Consider the following 22,183-nt stretch of genomic DNA (forward strand, 5'->3'; position numbering starts at 1 on the left):
TTGGTGTCAGTTACTAGAAGAATAATATTACAACCGGTAAAGTTCTAGTTCCTGAACAGTTGGCGTGATTGTTGCGTTAAGTTACAGCTTGAAACAGCACACATGAATTTAAATCAAACTAACATAGTGTGAAACATCCTTTCACGCTCGTCGTCGCAACATATAAACAGCGGCACAAGCGCGTGCATGAATCACTCGATTTGTGCAACGTTATTGGTCACAAAAAAATAATAAATGAAACGAAACTCAAATCATCGCCTCCGAGATTCGGTGGCGTGCGGCGACCATCTTGCATGCAGGTGCGATTCGCCGATTCCGCTAAGTGCGCTTAGAGCCAAAGACGGCTAGTGTTGTGTATATGCTCCCGTAGGGGGCAGAGTTGCGCGTAACTTTTCCGGCAACGCTCGCACCACTATTCGCCGAGCACTATCACGTGGTGCAAAATGACGTCAAATGTTCAACTGCGCCGCCGCGAAGCCAACTTTACGGGCGCGACGCCGATTCGTTTCCGTCGGTGCCATCGACATTGCAATCAGCGGACCGTTCAGCCTGCGTTGCATTGATCGGTTCCGGGTTACAGGTACGGTATTCGACGTATTCGACGATATTAAGTTAAGGACTTTGGTGGAGTGATACGCCAAACGTCGTACTGACACTTCTATGCCTGATGTAGGTATCTGGGTATGCGGCTCTTATCACATGACGGTGCAAATGCCCTGTCGTGGGCCAGCCTTGTTGCAGCCGACCTTGTTCATCCATCGCACGCTTGAGGGCAGCACAATAACAGTGCGCAAGCGCCCCGTCACGTGGTATTTTTTCATATTCCGCGGGCTTTCTTTGGACCGCGGGAAAAAAGGGGCCACGTGAGATATATCGTGTTCGAAACAATTTATTGAGAGGTTTCTCAAGGTGCTCCAGAACTTTGCGTGTCACACTTGGGGTCTGCAGCCAATACTTACATAGTTGACTAATTAAACATAACTAATTCCTTTGTTAAGGCGAAAATAAAAATTGCCTGAGTAACTCTAGACCAGTGCCAACATTATGCATTCCGTTCAACTCGTGTCCGGAGTGCCTTTCCTTTTATAAACTTTGGCTCAATGTATGTGGGACAACCTGTGTACACGTACATCTACAAACACACTTACGAACGTGCATATTGGAGGTAGGAACCCCCTCGATCCCCGAAATAAAATCCTGACCACGCCCGTGGCTAGAACAGCTCAAAATATTGCGAGTAAGCGCGCATTATCTTGCAACAAAATGCGGTGCAGCGTTTTTCAGCACGCATATGAAGTTTTCTCGCCGAGGCCGGAAGGTAAGCAGTGTTTAAAAGGTGTTTAAAGGAAACTTCACACACGTACGGTGGACAATTATGTAAGCGCATTTTGGCTGCCGAAAGCAGATGAATAATTATCATCGCCAAGAGAGCTATCGTGCCCGCAGTCATGTCAGTGATCGTTAATCGTAACCGTCATTCATCACTAGCCGTCGTTCACAGCAGCTGCACGTTTTCGATATATGCGGTTCAGACAAGATTCAACGTATCTCGAAGGTTCACATGCGCACATCTTATGCAAGGCTTACTTTTACGATTCATTCATACCACTAACTAAACCGCTGCTTCGTAGCAGTAAATCTGGAAGTAGAAAAAGAATCAAGATGCACGAGCTTCCATATCAAATTTATTTCGTACAAGGGAATGGATGAGCAATGGCTGGTGGTAGAAGGGGATGAGCGTTGGTTCTTTGAGCCTTGGGGGGCAGAATTCAAAGCCACTGGAAAGGCAACAAGTTATTAACAGTAAGAACAGGTTATTTTTATTGCACTAATCACATAAGATCGCAAACTTCAAAGTGACCATTTCGACATTGCAAACTCTAATATGAGAACACATTTTTTTATCTCTTCATACTACTCAGGTTAATTTACTATAACACAGCGCTTATTAAACGTGCAAAAAGAATTTTACATTCTTCACGCCCACTAAGGCTGACCGAACAAGTAACATATTGTGGGTGGTAAATGCTGAAGCTATCAGAGATGTCTCATCAGCGGGAGCGCATGATGTTTTCGTTTACTACAAAACAATGAACACCAGCGCATCAATCGACCTTACACGAAAAACCACAACGCCGACAAAAAAATTAAAAATGACAGGGTAGAGAAAAACGAGGGTACAGCGTGCAAATTGTATCTGGTAGTATTTACTGTTTTGAACACACTGTTCCAGACCCACATAGACAGAACAATCGCACAAGCAACACGGCGAATTGGGCGATTTGCTAAGTTAACATTCCTGGCGTATATCTGCAGCGCGACGCAGACGTGTCGTTCATTCCTTGTCCCGCGTCTGTGTCATGCTGCACATATACGCCAAAAATTGCACAAGCAAGCGAACCACCTCTCATGCCATGCGTAGGGATTTCAGCGTGTACAGGAGTGTTACTCGAGATAAATGCTGCTTTAGTGTAAACAAACCGAACTCACCTCTACAAACAAGGCAAAGGAACCTCGTTCAGGACAACATTCATTTGGGCTAGATGGTGCATACTTGAATTGGGAAGGAACAGCGCCAACTAAGACAATCACAAGTGGGGAGAACGACACAGGACAAGCACCAACTTCATCTATCTTTATTCACCGAAAAATCAGCAAATATAAGGAAAAACACAGACATTCGCACAATGACCACCATGCTTCATCTACCAAACCGTTTTAGATAGGACATTTCGCTTTTGAAGAGGGTCACGGAAGTATCACTAACACAGTTTTTTCCTCTTTTCTTTATATGGAATGCTTCCAAAACCTCACGTGCCTTTGTTTCCCTGCTTCTGCCAAGAATCTTTATCTCTCCGAACCGTGGTTCACACTTCTTGCAGTACTGGCATTGTTTTTGTGGCGAATGTTCTGCCGCTTGGTCACACGCAGTGCAAGTTGCGCAATGTTGCGGAAGATGCGCACCTCCTTCTTTCAGCTACCTCACATGTTCAGCTGCACGGTCATTCCCGCATCTGCCCGTTTGGCCCACATAGGTTTTCCCGCAGGTCAAAGGTATTTCATATACCACACCGGTGCAGCACTTAATAAACTGCTTTCCATGTTTTTTGGTGCAGTTGCTCCTCGTACCCTGGCTCGCGACGCGGGCGCAGATCTGAGCTTGTTTTCGAGGAGCCGAAAACACGACTAGGACGCCGTGTCTGTTTGCCACCTTTTTCATATTGTGGGCTATCCTATGTACATACGGAACCACTTCCGGCTTCGCAGTTAGTTTTTCTTGTGCGCACGGTTTCTTGACCATGGCACCTTTGATTTTTTGCAATATCGCTTCAGCCACTGCTGTGATAACCGTGCTTGGGAACCCCGCCGTAACCAACCTGTCAACTTGCTTGTCAAAGCTCGCACGCATTGCATGGTGACATGATTTCACGAGAGCAGACTCAAGACAAAGTTTAGCAATCGAACGTTTCACGGTTTTTGAATGTGCCGACGCATAAGAAAGAAGCTCCTTTTGTGCTCGAGGTGCGTACTGCCAACATACATGATCTTCACCCAAGGTAATGTTAATGTCTAAAAACTGTAATCGCCCCTGCAAGGGTAGCTCATGCGTGAAAACCAAACCCCGTCCCTCCTCTCTAAAGCTGTCTAGGACAGTGCTTACACCATCTGTGTAAGTCAACACGTTCAGTTTGTTAAAAACTATTGAAAAATCGTCAACATACCTGAACACTTTTAGTACACCCTTTCCTGTTAAAATTGGCTCCAAGGCGCTGTCAATACAGGTTAAGAAAATGTTAGTAAGCACCGGGGCTACGCAGGATCCAATACAAATCCCTTGTCTTTGTCGATAAAACTTGTTCTCGAAAGAGATAAACGTCACATCAAGGTAAAATTCTAGCATTTTCATAAAATTGTCTATTGACGCGCCAGAGGAGTTTTGGAACTCTACTGCACCGTTACATTCTATAGCATCTCTGACAGAACGAAATAAGGCATCGTGGAGCACAAAGTAAACCAAGTCTTCAACATCTACTGAAAACACATAACCAATGGAAGTACCTTCCTCAAGAAACCTGCCTCAAGGTATATGAAATACCTTTGACCTGCGAGGAAACCTATGTGGGCCAAACGGGCAGATGCGTGAATGATCGTGCAGCTGAACATGTGAGGTCGCTGAAAGAAGGAGGTGCGCATCTTTCGCAACATTGCGCAACTTGCACTGCGTGTGACCAAGCGGCAGAACATTCGCCACAAAAACAATGCCAGTACTGCAAGAAGCGTGAACCACGGTTCGGAGAGATAACGATTCTTGGCAGAAGCAGGGAAACAAAGGCACGTGAGGTTTTGAAAGCATTCCATATAAAGAAAAGAGAAAGAAACTGTGTTAGTGATACTTCGTGACCCTCTTCAAAAGCGAAATGTCCTATCTAGAACGGTTTGGCAGATGACGCATGATGGTGATTGTGCGCATGTCTGTGTTTTTCCTTATATTTGCTGATTTTTCGGTGAATAAAGATAGATGAAGTTGGCGCTTGTCCTGTGTCGTTTTCCCCACTTGTGATCGTCTTAGTTGGCGCTGTTCCTTCCTAATTCAAAGGAACCTCGCACATCCTGGTCCCTTTCGGAGCCGGCCGGTCTTGTCCGTCTGCTGGCACCGCGTAAAAAGCTTTGGCACCTTTCGTGCGGGTTGTGCAGTTTGGTGCGCTGCACCCCGTCATACTAGAATATAAGGGTCAATATGATGTGCTCCGTATCACTTCACCAAAGTCATCAACTTAATATCGTCGAATACCGTACCTGCAACTCGGAGCCGATTGGTGCATCGCACGCTCGACGGTCCGCTGATTGCAATTTTGATGGCACTGACGGAAATGAGTTGGTGCCGAGCCCGTAAAGTTGGCTTCGCAGCGGTGCAGTTGAACATTCAACGCCATTTTGCACCATGTGATAGCGCTCGGCGAATAGCGGTGCGAGCGGCGCTGGAAAAGTTAAGCGCAATTCTGCTCCCTGCAGGAGCATATACAGGAGCACTAAAGTCGTCCGCAGGCGCCTACGGGAGAGTCCACTCTTTACGTTTACTATAATACTCTATGGCCCGGCGGCGAAACGGCTCGAGTATCCACTCTTGTCGTTTACTATGTTACGCTATGGGCTGACCGCCCTTCACCGTCTAAGAAATGTTATCGCTCAGCGCAGGACGCGCCTGCATTCGCGGGAATTACTGTCCTTCAGCCCTGATGCAAGCGTGCCGGTCGGACTTCTGTCAAAACGACTGCCCCTTCTTCGCGAGCACTGCGCATTCGGCTGCTTTCATTGAGCGTGCAATGCAAGCGCATCCGCAGGAATCCGCTAAGCGTGTTCGGCCGATGAAGGGTTCCTGAGACGGTTTCGCTTCAGTCGTAACGGCATAGCGCACGCCTACGCTTGTATTAGTGTCCCATAGGAAATTTTTCTCTGCCGACATTTGCTACATGACACCACTCAGTTATTCACAGTTCGTACTTTCGACACCATAGGCGTAGAGGGCAGGTGGTACTAATGATGTACCTTAGCAAGAGACAGTGCAGAAGCATGCAGGAGAAACTACAATGAAGGCAGCGCTGTCTTCCAACTAAATCTTGGTTCGCATCACAAACGCACAAAAAAAGCCCTAACATGCAGAAATTGGATCAAGTCAGAAAACCAAATTTTGCGTAGCTCCATCCCTAAACAAACTTATATTTAACTAGACTTCTGTGATATGAAGACATTACAGTATTCATACCCTTATAGTGATGTACTGGCTAACAGTTGTAACCTCATGGAATGGTTGCTAAATGAGACGAGAAAATATTTTGCATTCTCAAAGCTTGTTTACGTACACCAGTTACTTTCTTTCTTTCTTTTAACAGCAAGAGTGTTGTGAATAGATGGGAAATTATTCAAGCACATAGGTCCATTAGTAATGTTGCAGAATCTGAGGTGGGATGAGCAATGTTTATTGCAAGAATTCCTTAGCAGGAGCTTGAACTGTGAAGTATATAAATGTGTAACAAGCCAGTGGATTGGTTAGTGAGGCACAGAAATGCACCCTAGGGTAATTTCTATTGAACTTCCGACATGCTGCGCCAACGCGAACGGCGTGAACAAAAGGAAGATGTAGGACACACAGCCACGTGTGTGTGTTTTACATCTTTCTTTTACTGTACGCCTTTCTTGCTGCTTTACCATTGCTAATGTTGAATCAACTTGGGCAGGCTTCCATCATGGTGAATTATATTCTACACAGTTGATGCGCAGGTTCGACAAGTATTTTACAAATACTCTGCAGGGGTCATACAAGCAGCTGGCAGCAGAATTAATACAGAATCATGTGTGATCTTTAACATTCGTTTTATTACCAATGGTTTTTACATGCACTCAAGAATAGCTACTGATGCGAGACCATGGGACGTATTCTGAAACGTTCGCCTCCGCGAAAGTTTCGCCCTGGCCACGCCTCCGCCAACGGCGCGCGCTGATTGGAGATTTTAGAAAAACCGGAAATTAAACAGCGCCATCTAGTAGTTCCGGCTTACGTTATTTTAACCTCATGGTGCCGATGGGTGCTCTCGACATGTATTGAATAAATGAACACGTCTTTTGGCGTCTCTTGGCGTTCGGTTGGTGTTGGAGTGTAGTAGAGATAAGATAGGTGGTAGTTTATAGTAGCCTTTTTGGTGGCGTTTTACACGCGTTGTTTCGCGGCGATGTTTGTTGATTCATACAAAATAAAACATGTCACACTTTCTTATTCAATTTATTTTACCTAAAGAGGCCGTAAGCAAACGTAGTCAGTGCGCAGAACCCGTACTGCGGCCACTACACTCGAAAACAACACACCCGAGCCGCTCTGCACTCGCCGGGCGCGATCTCTCATGCGATGTGAAGCTTTCGAGAACACGCGTTGGTGGTGCACGCTGACGTCACGGGTAAGCAGTCGCTTGGCTTATTGAATGTGACTTTCGCGGAAGGCGAACGTTTCAGAATACGGCCCCATTTCGCCTGATTGTATGCGTTGTCATAACATGAATGGCATTATAAAGATATCAGATGAAGGTGCAATTCAAGCCGTTTTCCATGTTTATTTTACATACTGATTTGCACGTTAATCCTGCTTGATTGTACAGATGGTATAGTCGAAATCGTGAAGAGTAAGCAACAAAGTTGTAAACAAGTATCTATTAACTTCATGCAATGGGAGGTAGTCTTAAATGAAATGGCAGGAGGCATCGTAAATTGCAGCGTATTTTCTACTTTTACCGTTTAAAAATATTTGAAGTTCCGCAAAAGTGCACTGCTCAACTGTGTTTTAACTATGACTGCGTTCACTAATATGCAATCAGTTTAGAAAAAAATACACGTTAGCTCTAAAAAGTGCCGAAATTCTGTTCACGATTCACGATTTCACCTCGCGATTTCAGCTTGCGATGCATTTGCTAAGGCATGCGTCACCGGCTTGTCACATGCTGTAACGAAAGCCGCGAAGTGCCAGCTGGGAATGAGTAGTACCTTTTACTTGCTGTTGCCTTGCCGCTGTCAATAAATGAGGTGATTTCATGAAAATAGTGTTTCTGCTAGCGCCATTCGAGGCCTCTGGGTCACCTGGCCTTACAAGAGACTAATATCGCTGAAGGCGAACGCGGTACAAGCAGCAGCAACCAGCGAGAAAAAAAATCTGTTTCCGCTTACTGCGCGAGTCAGTCGAAATAAGTGCGATTCTGTGATCACGCCGATCTTGTGCGATTTCCGCAATAAGTTCCATGCGCTTCCGCTGCTCATTTTCGTACAACTGTGGAAGGTACAGTTTCCCTTCTCTAAAGCTGGTTCTTTATTCTATGGCCACGCCGACAAATTTCACCACCACAGCCGTACGAATTATGAAATGGCCTCCACTGTGGAACCAGTGAAATGCGACGTGAGAAACAAAAATTACGGATTGCTCTCCAAAGAAACCGCGAAGTTGCCTATTCTCGAATTATGTATACGCAAGGCAACTGCCATTTTGGAATCATTGATACTTACATGCCTATCAATAAAAAAACTCGAAATTGCGGCAGTTCTATTAACATTCGATACCGAGCACGCGGTCGCTCGCCGGCCTTCACCTAAATTAAAAGGGCTCTATGGCACCTCTTGGCATCTTCGCCGTACAAGCAAGAAATGAAAAGCCGATGAGCAGCACGAAGCGCGGGGATATTGCGAAATGGTACTTATACAGCACAAATCGGAAATGAGATGAGCTAAGTTGTCATTTATGCTGGGCTTGAAGAAACATTTGAGGCTTGTGTGCAGCTTCCTTCGAGCCTGCATGTTTTCAGTACTCGGGCACGGTTTTATTGCACGGGTAAACAGTTATGAAGACAGCTCGGGTGATAGATCCTACCGTAACGGAGAATATTATCGCTAGTGCTTTCCGAAGGAAATATATTTCTGTGAACTTTGAGTGTATTCCTATGCATATTGTAACCCCATGCGTCATTCTAAGGCCACTATTTTCCTTTGCACAGACGGAAACACGTTTGCCTACACACGCCGTGAGCCTGTCGGCGTCATCGGTCAAATTATACCTGTGAGTCGACACCCGTTCTGTTTGGCTTAAGTGCTTGTTCAGTGTCCGCGATACGGAAGTTGCTTCCCCGTGTTACTTATCGTGATTTATTTGTGAATGTGTGCTTCACGTAAGATTTGAGAAGAAATCATTCAGATATGTGCCGATCTGCCAACTGATACATCGAAGATGAGGAGTTCGTGTACCCTTCGGAAGGACGAGCGTCTGTTTGCCTCGCTCAAGCACGGCAGCAGCTGCTGCTGTTAGTAGTGGGTACAGAGAAGTATAGTAATGCAAAAATACTTTACGAGAAATAGGTTACATTCATACTAGTAACTATTATTGCGTTAGCATTAGGATTGGACGAAATGCGAAAACATCTGTGTACTTAGATTTAGGTGCACATTAAAGAGCCCCAGGTGGTCCAAATTTCCGTAATCCCCCATTACGGCGTGCCTAATAATCGGAAAGTGGTTTTGGCACGTGAAACCCCACATTTTTTTTGTTGCATTAGGAGTATCAAAGTGGAAAAATGTTTATAAGTGTGAAGCGTAGGAAGCCGGTCAGGTGGTAGAGGTATGTATATTTGTGGTCAGTTGCACTTCGCTTCTTGCTGTGGCAGGACATGTCCCAAGTGAGCTACTGAACAACGCTTTGCAAAGTGGTGAACACGATTTAAATCGTTGATCTCGGACCTCAAAGAGCTCCGACGTAATGCTAACGCATTTACCACTGCGTCAACTATAGTAAGGCGACAGCGTTAAGGGCCCCGTGTCGACAAAAATTCGATGTCGGACGCCGCCTGTCGAAAAGTTATTCCTAACCGCATCCACGCAAGCCAGCCGAGTGGCGCAGAAGCGTTACTGAACTAACTCCTCAAAGTACCATGCGTCAGAAAAATCGTAAACTACAACCTAAGCGTCTATACAGGATAGCGTCGGATTATAATTTGAATATACGAGAAAAACATAGTTCTGTTACGCAGAAGCTTAAACACAAGCCACTTTTCCACGATTTCTACCATTCATAGGGCAGCCATGGCCTCCAAGATTTGCACGCGCCAATCATGCCCCTTTTCCATCATTTTAACCAGTCATAAGGTGGCCATGGCCTCCGAGATTTTCGCGCGCCAATCTCGGACGCCATGAAGCGGCGCGCCCGTTTCCTTGCAACACCTCCACATGACGCTCGCCTCCACTGGAGTTGTTAAAAAATGGCAGAAATTACGGTTACAGAAACGCACCTTAGAGACTCGGAAGAACCGCCAGTGATTGAGAATTATGTTTTGTTTTTGGAGGGTGCAACAGAACTAAGTCGGAAAGAAAGGGAGGGTGAGTCGGAATGCTCATCCATCAGGGAGCCAAATGGAGAACAGTAAATTCAAAATGTCAAGACCATCTTTGGTTATCAAGTACAATGAGTGGGGAAAAAACTTGGCGGGGGGTAATGTATTTTTGGACCGGAAATAATTGCACAGAGAATAATCAAGAGTTAGCGGAATGCATAAGTGCTGATATTGTCAAGTGGTAGTGACCGTGAAGACCACAGTAGCAAAACTATAAATGGCGAAACTAAATCTTTGCCGGGCGAACTTGTGCCCTCAAAAGCACGTTGCACTTAAAGCATAACGACAGCGGTGAACGCAGTTGACGCTCGTCGAAATCTGATCAGCGGGTCAAGCGCGTCGGCCTTTATTCATCAGTTGTCGGATGCTCCAGACTAATCGCTGGGACCCGCGTGTCTTCCACAAAGTTCCACATCATTCGCGTCGCGCATACATGCAATCACATTACACAATGTTCGGTGACAGACAGTGGATGGAACCATCGATAACATTCCAGAAACTTCCGATACATGCAGGCGCGTCCTGCGCCCTGCGATAACATTTGTTAGGTTTTGCAACGGGGTCGCCCGATAAAGATAAACAAGTACACGTGTCAATAATAAGGGTTTCGAGAATCATGCCGAAATTATCCTATTAGGTGACATGAATGCCCACATACAGGATCTAGATGGTAATACCGACAATAGCAGGAAGTCAATGCTAGCTCTTTGTACCATATAACCTCGTTATCGTGAATACAGGGCCTAAGTGTGAAGGGCAGATCACGTGGGAAGTGGGAAACCGGCAATCGACCATTGATTACTGCCTGATGACAGAAGTAATTCACGATAAGTTGAGAGAAATGGTAGTTGACGAGGAAGTGTATAGCCGCATAGGCAGTGACCATAAACGCAAAATTTTGAAAATGGGATATGCAGTTAGGAAAGAGATCAAGGAGTGTAAAATAGCCAGCCCAAATTTGAAAGCTGAAGAAATAACAAGTATAGTCGCAAGACTCGAGGAAGAACTTTGCAAATGGCCAAGTAATGATGGGGAATATAGTGAGTTTCTAAGTGTAATAACGACAAAAATACGGAAAGATAAACAACATGTTCGGTGGAACGAAAAAAAGTAACCGAAAAGCTGGTGGAACAGGGAGATACGAGAAGCGATTGCCGAACGATAGAAAGCATCCCGAGAGCAAGAAAAGAAAGCGCAGTTACCGCAGGGTGAAGTGGCCAAAGGATAGACAGTTGGGCGAGTTGGTACGGTAACATGATCTTGGCTTCTAGCGCGAAGTGAACACGGACACAGAAAGCTCTCGTCCTGTCTGCTCCTTTCTGTGTCCGTGTTCACTTCGCGCTAGAAGCCAAGATCATGAAGTGGCCAGTAAATGGGAAATATACCGGGAGAAAAAAGTCTATGGTTCAAATACTGGTGCAAGCAAAGATAAAAGATGAAAGTGAGCGTTGGTTGTCAGAAATACGTGAGAAAAAGAAAGCCCTACCTAGAATATTTTGGAACCAAAAAGATTATTAGGCAGGTAGTCAACAACAATACAACATATCCTACACGAAGATCGAAACAAACTGGAAGGGGAAGTGGCATTAAATTGCATCCGAAAAATAACGGCCGAATCTTTCCAAGGCAATGACGAGCTAGTATTTTAAGAAAAAAAATCTCAGTGCCCTTCCTCTCTGTGCAGAAGGATGACCAGCGAAGCTGTGTATTATCATCATCATCATCATCATCATCATCATCACCAGCCTGGTTACGCCCACTGCAGGGCAAAGGCCTCTCCCATACTTCTCCAATTACCCCGGTCATGTACTAATTGTGGCTATGTTGTCCCTGCAAACTTCTTAATGTCATCCGCCCACCTAACCTTCTGCCGCCCCCTGCTACGATTCCCTTCCCTTGGAATCCAGTCCGTAACCCTTAAAGGGAAGCTGAAAGCTTTTCCAGAAAAAATGAGTGAAGAGCAGTACATCGTGGTTTTCAACCCTCTGAATTCGAATGTCGCATCCAAATTAAGCGAAAGAAAGCGGAAACATATTTTATTTCGACGAAAAGTGCAGTACCAGACACACCCAGCTCGCGCGCCTCGTTTCCGCCTGTGATTGGTCGGGCGCCTCGTGACGTCAACAATGGTGTTCGTCCGGACCGACTGCTGCCGCTACACACGAAGCACGGTGCAAGGTAGTTTGGTGCTGTTTTGCTGAGACGGTCATGGAAATTTTCGAGAGCTTGCGTTTCCCTGAGGAGTTCGGCGTTAAGTCCAAACCCTACGAGAGCGATTTTGCGCGCGACGGTGACGGGCGACGGCTTCGAGCGACAAAACGGGCCGTCGCTTGAACAGATCGCTCGGTGTTGTCGCTCGATCGATCGTTTCTAGAAATGTAGAACTCGTCGCTCGTCGGCCAGAAGTGCTATGAGCGACTAGCCAATAGTGCGAAGCCGGAACTGGATGTACATAACTCAAATACTACTGTTTGTCGCACGGAACGAGCAAACTATAGAATTTTGCACGTGCAAGAATAAGAACCTAGTGCAAGACCTTCAGAAATATTTTATGCTCCTTTTTCAGTAAAATACATCAACTTAAATTGATAAAGCATGCATCATGCTAGTTTCGGCACGCATATTGCTGCCCTCATACCGGGAAGTCGTCGCTAAAAGCCGTCGCTCGCGTGGAGTTCGGCTTGCAGGCGACGAGTGAACGCGATAGCCATCGCCTCGCTTGTCGCGCTGTCGCTGTCGCGTGCAACATCACTTGTAAGGGGTTTACGCTTTACTCCCTACATGTACGAGCCGATTGCGAAGAGCCGGCCTCTCCAAGAAGCAAAAAACGTTGGTGCAAGCACTGCTAGCACCAACGAAGGCGAAGTGTTAGCATCTCCTTGTGTTGGAAGTGTTCTTTGGCGAGTATGTTTTCTGCTAAGCTGCATTCAGCGTTCCAGTGAGTAGGTTTCCGGGCAAACAACTGTAGTGTTATGTTCCTGCATGCCTCCTCGTAGAACGTAAGCGGTGATACGACCTTCGGCATTTGTGCGCTGCCCCAAAGCTGTCGGCAATCTACACAGACGGTTTAAACGCGGGAAAACTTTACCGGCTGTTGTAGCACGTGTACCATAGAACCTTCATCACCGCGCCATCCGCACGCTACTCGTAAGCGGCGAATTCCGTCGGCTACGTGAGATGGTCGGTTTCTCTATGTGTACGAGAGAAGAGGGAGCGCAGCGTCCTGGCGTGAGCAGGCTTTCCACCACATGCAAAAATTTACGTTTGCACTGCGTTATGGTAGCTGCATGCAGGCTGTTTCACAACACACGTGCGAATAGAAAATTCGCGGCGCTTGGCGATGAAACCTGCTTCAAGGGTGGGCGATAAACATGCACCCTCCGTTCAGTGTGCTAACTATTTTTTTTTAGGAGAACCCAAAGCACGCATTATTGATAAACTCCGGTAGCAATCGTCACGGAAGTGGTCAGAGCACAACACTGTTGTTCTTGCGCGCTTGAAGCTGTTTCGCTTCACAGCAGCCTCCCACTTAGCTGAAAGCTTCTTGTCTTGCAGCAACTAATGGAACATCGGGACATCGTCGCGGCCGCTGGTGTTCGTGCAAGCGTAGGCTGCACAGAACGCCGGCATGATCGGCCTACAAGTTCAATTGATGCTGCGCACGTCAACTACCACTCCTATATACACAAACAAAGGAATGTAGGGTCGAGCGAAGCAGATTAGGACGGCATGCACGCAGAAATAAGCCCGGTCAGGCACGGTCGCGGAGTCTGCGAAGGAACGGAACACCAGTGCTGACGTCACTACGCCGCGGTTTCCGGTCTCCGCTCGCATCGTCAGCGTCAGCAGCAGCACACGGCGCTCGACGGAGGGCGGAGCTACAGCGCAATTTTAACCGACGATTGCGTTGCTCCTAAGTGAAAAATCCCCCCAAAATTTTACCTGCATAGTTTGTAAGGTTCCCGCATCCGTATATGAGCGTTTTATTGAATTGGACAGACTCTTCAGCTTCCCTTTAATGACCATCGGTTATATTCCCTCCTCATTACATGTCCTGCCCATGCCCCTTTCGTTTTCTTGATTTCAACTAAGATGTCATTAACCCGCGTTTGTTCCCTCACCCAATCTGCTCTTTTCTTATCCCTTAACGTTACACCCATCATTCTTCTTTCCATAGCTCGTTGCGTCGTCCTCAATTTAAGCAGAACTCTTTTCGTCAGCCTCCAGGTTTCTGCTCCATACGTGAGTACTGGTAAGACACAGCTGTCATACATTTTTCTTTTGAGGGATAGTGGCAACCTGCTGTTCATGATTTCAGAATGCCTGCAAAACGCACCCCAGCCCATTCTTATTCTTCTGGTTATTTCGGTCTCATGATCCGGATCCCTGGTCACTACCTGCCCTAAGTAGATGTATTCCCTTACCACTTCCAGTGCCTCGCTACCTATCGTAAACTGCTGTTCTCTTCCTAGACTGTTAAACATTACTTTAGCTTTCTGCAGATTGATTTTCAGACCCACCCTTCTGCTTTGCCTCTCCAGGTCAGTGAGCATGCATTGCAATTGGTCTCCTGAGTTACTAAGCAAGGCAATATCATCAGCGAATCTGAAGTTGCTAAGGTATTCTCCATCAACTTTTATCCCCAATTCTTCCCACTCCAAGTCTCTGAATACCTCTTGTAAACACGCTGTGAATAGCATTGGAGAGATCGTATCTCCCTGTCTGACGCCTTTCTTTACTGGGATTTTGTTGCTTTCTTTATGGAGGACTACGGTGGCTGTGGAGCCGCTATAAATATCTTTCAGTATTTTTACATATGGCTCATCTACATCCTGATTCCGTAATGCATCCATGACTGCTGAGGGTTCGACTGAATCAAACGCTTTTTCGTAATCAATGAAAGCTATATATAAGGTTTGGTTATATTCCGCACATTTCTCTATCACCTGATTGATAGTGTGAATATGGTCTATTGTTGAGTAGCCTTTACGGAATCCTGCCTGGTCCTGTGGTTGACAGAAGTCTAAGGTGTTCCTGATTCTATTTTCGATTAAATACTTTGTAGGCAACGGACAGTAAGCTGATCGGTCTATAATTTTTCAAGTCTTTGGCGTCCCCTTTCTTATGGATTAGGATTATGTTAGCGTTCTTCCAAGATTCCGGTACGTTCGAGGTCATGAGGCAGTGTGTATATAGGGTGGCCAGTCTTTCTAGAACAATGTTCCCACCATCTTTCAACAAATCTGCTGTTACCTGATCCTCTCCAGCTGCCTTCCCCCTGTGCATAGCTCCCAAGGTGTTCTTTACTTCTTCCTGTGTTACTTGTGGGATTTCAAATTCCTCTAGACTATTCTCTCTCACATTATCGTCGTGGGTGCTACTGGTACTGTATAAATCTCTATAGAACTCTTCAGCCACTTGAATTATCTCATCCATATTAGTAACGATATTGCCGGCTTTGTCTCTTAACGCATACATCTGATTCTTGCCTATTCCTAGTTTCTTCTTCACTGCTTTTAGGCTTCCTCCTGTCCTGAGAGCATGTTCAATTCTATTCATATTATAGTTCCTTATGTCAGCTGTCTTACGCTTGTTGATTCTACAGCTGCAAGCATGGGCAGAGAATAATGGCATTTTGGGAGAACTTGAGAATGACTTCATGATAGGTAGGCGACTGGATGAGAACTTATTTCCCCTTACTTAGTTTATTGAAATATCACGAGTAGAAAAGAGACCGTTATATGTGGCCTTTTTAGACATTACAGGAGCGTATGACACCGTAAACTGCAACATTTTGTGGGATATTCTGGAGGGGGAAGGCTTAGCCGACGATTGTCTACAGCTTCTGAGATAGATTTATCTAGAAAATACCGTCTGCGTTGAGCGGGAAGGGATGAGGAGCGAGGGGAATGTTGGTAACAAGGGACTGAGACAAGGGTGCCTTTTATCCCCGCTGCTGTTTATGATGTATATGGTGAGGATGGAAAGGGCGCTAGAGGGAAGTGATATCTGGTTTAATTTCTCATACAAACAGGCGGGTACAGTAGTAGAGCAGGAGCTTCCAAATTTGGTTTATGTGGAGGACATGGTGTTGCTAGCCCGCAAGCACAGTTGTATGCAACGTCTGGCTAATATTTGTCGAGAGGAAGGCGAGTATTTACGTCTAAAATTTATCGTTAAATATCAGGTGTTGTATTCAATGAAAACAGTAAACAGACAGTGTCAATACAGCTCCAGGAAATACCTCGCATAAAGTAATATGTATACCTTGGTATATGGATAAATGAAGGCAATAGATATATGGAAACACGGGGAAAAACAATAACAGTAAAGGAAAAGGAAATGGGGTCATAATGAAACACAGAGCGCCATGGGGATGCACTAGGTACGAGTAGCTCCGGGGCATGTGGAAAGGTGTAATGATTCCAGGACTCGCATTTGGAAATGCGGTTGTTTGTTTGAAATCAGGGGTAAAATCTCACCGTTCGATGGCATCCGAAGAGCAGATGGACACCTCGCCTTGGGCGCTCACGGGAGGACTACAAATGAAGCTGGACAACTTTTGAAGTGAGGGTAGCTCACAGTAAACTTGATTATCAAGACCCCCGGAGGAATATGGAAGAAAGTGAATGGGCTGGGAGAGTGTTGGGGCCACCCTGGACCACATCCCCGGAGATGTAGTCCAGGGTGGCGGTCTGTGTCTTGCAGAGGGTGCATGTTGATGTGAAGAGGGCTGGGTAGATGTGTGTGTAGATGTGCGGGGAAGGGAATGAGTAAGTTTGAAGTCGTCGCCAGGTTATTTGGTGTGCATTGTTTAGTTTCAGGTGCGGGGGCGGTTGGGTTTGCGCTATTGTTTGTATTGCTGCGTGATGTCGTGAAAGGTGAGGAGTGGTTCCTCTGCACTTTCGTGGTGGTGTGGGTTCTGGCCCACCGCTCGGCGTACGAATCCTCGAGCTTGTTGGTGGGCGGCTTCGCTACCGGGGTTTCCGGGGTGCACTGGTACCCAGACGTGTTGTATGATGATGGGTATTCTTCGTCGTCACTGCTGATGGTGACCTTGCCTCAATACCTTGATTTGGGCGAGTTGGTTCATCTTGACAGTTTTCTAACAAAGCGCTAAAGATGAAGACGAAGTCGAAGGAACACAAACGACAGGACTGGCGCTACTTCCAACTGGCGTGTGTATGATAATGAGTGCATGATGTATGTACCTGATGCGCAGAACATAAATAAGCGACCGTTTGTAATAAACACCATTTGGAAGTAGCACCAGTCCTGTCGTATGTGTTCCTTCGACTTCGTCTTCATCTTTAGCGCGTTTTATAATGAAAACTGTCGACCTTGCTTGAGGCATTGCGTGTCACTGGGGGCCGTTGTCGGAGTATGCCTGCCGGGGTCGGGGAGATCATGCCGCAGGCAAATCGGATGGCGGCAGTTTTGAGTCGCTAATGACGGTTTCCAAACCGCCCATTGAGGCAAGGGTGGTGGCGGCTTCTTTGACCTCGGTTGGGTCTTGCGTGCGTATGGAGCCGGCACATATCGTGGTGGGCTCCATGTGGATTGGAGTGCGTTTGACCGATACGTTAATCGCATGGGCGTGTGTGCGGGCTGCGTATCTTGCCGCGTCTACGTGAGTGGCCTTTTGTGTCCGTGTCGTGAGCTCTGTGAAGGTTTCGGGCTCGCGCTGATCGTCTACCGCCGTGAATACCGGCCAGCATGTTCTTCGGCAAGGGCCTCACTATGAAACGTTTCCTTATCAGGGGTGGTAGCGAGATCAAGTCTGGTCCGCTCCGTGACGCAGGGATGCGGATGCGTTCGAGTATCCGTCTTCCGGTGTTACTACCACGAAATGATTTGTGCGGTTCGGTGAGCTTCGATGAGTTCGGCAACGGTATAGTGAATTTCGAGGTTAAGGTGGTGCGTTGTGAATGTGGTGCGGGCGAGGCCCATGGCCATCTTAAGAACTTTGCGTATTAGTCTGTCTACGTTTTATTTTTCGACCTTTAGTAATCGTAAGTACGGCAAGGCGTACGTGATCATAATGGTTACGAAAGCGCTTAACAGGTGGAGATGCTTCTGTCCTCTCATAGCGCGTTTCCGAGCAGAGATTCTAGCCAAGAGTCGGGCCGTCTGTTTGATGGCGATCGTAAGCGCTATGCTTTTGCTCCTTCCGGTTTCTAAGTGAAGCCCGAGAATGCGCGTGTTGAACTGTCGGTATTTCGGATCCTTCGATCCTGATCGTGATGCTGGGTGGTGGTGGATTTTTGATCTTACGGTAGTCAGGAGGGCGCAAAACAAGGAGTTCGGATTTCTATGCTGAGCACTCCAGCCCCACTCGTGTGACGTATTCGGCCACGGTGTCGATGGCCCGTTGCAGTGCCTCCTCAATCTGACCGTCGGCTCCAGTAGTGGTCCATACCATCACGTCGTCCGCGTATAGGGGGTGTGAGTGTTGGTGATGCGATCCAATAATGGGGGAAGTTGGTTCATTACAAGACTGAAAAGGACTGGTGAAAGGATGGTTCACTATGGCGTGCCTTTGTTAGTCAGCGCCTTTTCTTGGCATTGCTGTCAGTCAGGAAAAGTTCTACGGTGCTGCCGTTGTTGTGTCTGGCGATCACCCAGAACAAAGAGTGTTCCACCAGCGACATGCAGCTGTCACGGTTGATGTTCATGTCTCATCATTCACTTCAAGGCAGCTCGCTTCAAGAGAGCAACGTCGCCCGTCCTGACTGTCATGAAGAGTCCACTGATCGATGGCAGGGTCATTGTCGAGAACTCCCAGGGAAATCGGCGATGGCAGTTTCAGTTTACCACGTGGTTGCCTCGTATTGTGCCACGTTGGAGACAGGTGCACCACATTGAAGATAGGAGCACCAGGTTGGAGTAAGGGGCACGAAGTTGGAGTCAGGGGCACCAGGTTGGAGTAAGGGGCACCAGGTTGGAGTCAAGGGCACCAGGTTGGAGTCAAGGGCACCAGGTTGGAGTCAGGAGCACCATGTTGGAGTCAGGAGCAGCAGGTTAGTGACAGGGGCACCAGGTTGGAGACTGGAGCACCAGGTTGGAGACTGGGGCACCCGGTTGTAGAATTGGGGACCAGGTTGGAGACTGGGGCACCAGGTTGGAGTCTGGGGTACCAGGTTAGAGACTGGGGCACCAGGTTGGAGACTGGGGCACCACGTTGGAGACTGGGGCACCACGTTGGAGAAAGGATCACCACCTTGTAGACAGGAGCACCAGGCTGAAGACAAGTGAAGTATTCGGCGTTTATGATTGGCCAGTAAATTCCTTCGGCGAGGGAAATAGGGAAATAAATGGCACAAAAAGCGGATCCGGACGGTTATGAAGAGGGAGACGCTCGGACATGCAAAGACTCTAGCATGTAGCCTGCCCCGATAGTTGGAGCCGTGTTGTAAAACTGAACCATGTACCTTTTTGAAGATATTCCCCTTTCTTATCATTCTCTTCAACGCCGCTCGGAACCCTTCTTTCTCCCAGCACCTGGCACGGTACCATCCATGGAACCTTCGTTGGTCGCACGTAACTCTAGACTTTCATAACACCATGTAGGAAGGAATATACGTTGTTGTATGTGCGTTCCCCGGGTTTTGTCGCGGCCAAGCGTTGTGCTATCGCTTCATGTGTCACGTTATCGAAAGCCTTGCCCAGGTCAATGCCATGTAGTGCTCGCGTGCCTGCGCGTACGGGGTCTTTCAATAGACCGTGGTGGATTTGTATTAGGGTGTCTTGAGTGGATAGATGGGCGCGAAAACGAAGCATGGTTGGCGGGAAGAGGAAGTGCAGCAAGCGATCCAATGTCCCGTTCCAAGCAACAATGCGCCGCCTGTGACAGCACAGTTGCAGCGGCCGTCGTATGCGGAAGTTTTAGGCGAGTCCCTGTCCCCGCTCGGACCCATTTCGACCCCGCCACGTCTTACGCCGCGTCATACGTCCCGCCGCTCCCATCTGTGCAACCAATCCAACGTATGGAGGATCGTCGCCCGCTCGAAAGGAAATCTGACGTCTGGCGTACCCCGGACAGAAGGCCTCTGTGCTATCATTGTGGAGAAGCCGGTCGTGTATACCGCGAGTGCCCATACCGCCGCCTCGGACTGCAAGGTTTTGCCGCGAATTCACCAAGGCCCAGATATGGCGAAAGGCCTAGGGCGATTGAAGAATACTTGACCCAGCAGAGTATGCCACTGTTCCCGCGGCGGCAGTCGCGCTCGCCGTCCCCCAGGCGTTCTTCCCCCGCTCCTAGAAGCCCTCCAATGGCAGCGCAGGGACGATCGCCAAGCCCTCGCTGGGAAAACTAAGAACAGCTACCTTCGGGGGCGAGGCCGCTGATAATCGCCCTTCCGAAGACCTGCCATCGACGCCAGCACGGTCTTTTCAGCACGATTCAATGACGACAGCAGCCGAACTCAGTGACAGACTTTCGCTTGACATACCTGTTGTGCTCGACGGCCGCCACGTTAGGGCTTTATTGGACACGCGGGCCGACTACTCAATCTTGTGCGGAAAACTAGCGACGGAACTTAGAAAAGTTATCACGCCTTGGTCTGGAACGCAAATTCGTACTGCTGGCGGGCATGTCGTAACACCGTTGGGAATGTGCACGGTCAGAGAACCAATTCGTGGGTCCACGTTTCCAGCCAGCTGCCTTATACTCCGCGATTGTTCTCGGGACCTTATCTTGGGCGTCGACTTTCTGCGAGAATATGGTGCCATTATAGACCTCCGGGAGCGCACAGTGACTTTTTCGACAGAAAGAGCAGCGAACAACCGCGATAATTGCCGATGTAACGCGCTTCAAGTTTACGCCGACAGTGTAACTGTACCACCACGCGCAAGTGTCCTGGTAATGGTCGTATGCGACGATCTGCGTGACGGCGAAGCTGTTGCAGAGGGCAATTCCTCCCTTATGCTGACTCATGGTGTATGTGCAGCCCGCAGTCTCATTATGCTTCGAGGTAGACTTTCGGCGCTCCTCGTGACGAATTTCAGCCAGGAACATCGGCACCTATTTCGTCGTACTACTGTCGCTTTCGCTGAGCCCATAGCGGACGTTGCTGAATGCTTTGCGTCTGTGACGAAGAAGAACCCAGCTCAGACAGTCAGCAATATCGACATCAATTCGGACCTTTCGGAGGAAAAGCACAAAGCGCTGCGTGAGTTGCTCCTCCGGTTCAAGGATTGCTTCGCATCTTCTTCTAAGGTACGCCAGACGTCCATCACGAAACACCGAATAATCACGTATGACGATGCTCGTCCCATACGACAGCTGCCTTATCGCGTATCGGCGAAAGAGCGCAACGTGATTAATGCACAAGTGAAAGAAATGCTTGACGATGACGTCATACAAGCATCCCAAAGGCCTTGGTCATCGCCGGTGGTCCTCGTCAAAAAGAAAGACGGAACGCTTAGGTTCTGCGTTGACTATAGAAAGTTGAACAACGTCACAAAAAAGACGTTTACCCCGCTCCCGCGGATCGATGATTCGTTATATCGACTCCGGCGAACCAGGTATCGAAGTTAACGAACGAGATCGCGAAAGAACTGCCTTTGTTACCCCGGATGGACTGTACGAATTTAAAGTACTTCCATTTGGCCTGTGTTCTGCACCGGCCACATTCCAGTGAATGATGGACATTGTTCTGACGGGTCTGAAGTGGCACTGCTGTTTAGTATACTTAGATGACGTCGTCGTGTTTGCGGCGACCTTCGAAGAACATCTGAAGCGTTTAGAGGCGGTACTTGAGGCGCTCCGCTCCGCTAATCTCACACTAAAGCCAGAAAAGTGTCACTTCGGTTACGAAGAGCTGAAGTTCCTCGGGCATGTCGTGAACGCCGACGGCGTCCAGCCTGACCCAGACAAAACATCTGCTGTTGCTGCTTTTCCGACTCCTCGTGACAAGAAAGCAGTACGCCGCTTTCTCGGTCTGTGTGCGTACTATCGTCGCTTCATCGCCAATTTATCGCGCATCGCTGAACCACTCATACGCCTCACGCAAGAAGACACACCCTTTGTTTGGGCGGATGAGCAGGACGCAGCTTTCACCGAGTTACGGCAACGCCTGCAGGAATCACCTGTCCTCGCTCACTTTGACGAGGACGCTGACATCGAGGTGCATACCGATGCAAGCAACATCGGTCTTGGCGCTGCACTCGTTCAACACCAGGAAGGCGTTGAGCGAGTCATCGCTTACGCCAGTCGCACCCTCTCACGCGCCGAAATCAACTACTCCACCTCTGAGAAAGAGTGTCTA

General features: G+C 47.8%; 1 protein-coding gene across 1 annotated transcript in view; it reads left to right on the forward strand.

Moving 5' to 3' along the window:
- LOC126545207 (aldehyde dehydrogenase, mitochondrial-like) overlaps positions 1-22,183 on the forward strand; it is a 153,274-nt gene that overhangs the window by 47,454 nt on the left and 83,637 nt on the right. Inside the window, exon 5 of the mRNA XM_050192968.3 lies at positions 8,529-8,590. Coding sequence (XP_050048925.2) covers positions 8,529-8,590 — 62 coding nt within the window. The remainder of the gene's footprint in view (positions 1-8,528; positions 8,591-22,183) is intronic.

The sequence above is a fragment of the Dermacentor andersoni genome, chromosome 10 (assembly GCF_023375885.2).
Source record: "Dermacentor andersoni chromosome 10, qqDerAnde1_hic_scaffold, whole genome shotgun sequence".
NCBI classification, from domain to species: Eukaryota; Metazoa; Arthropoda; class Arachnida; order Ixodida; family Ixodidae; genus Dermacentor; species Dermacentor andersoni.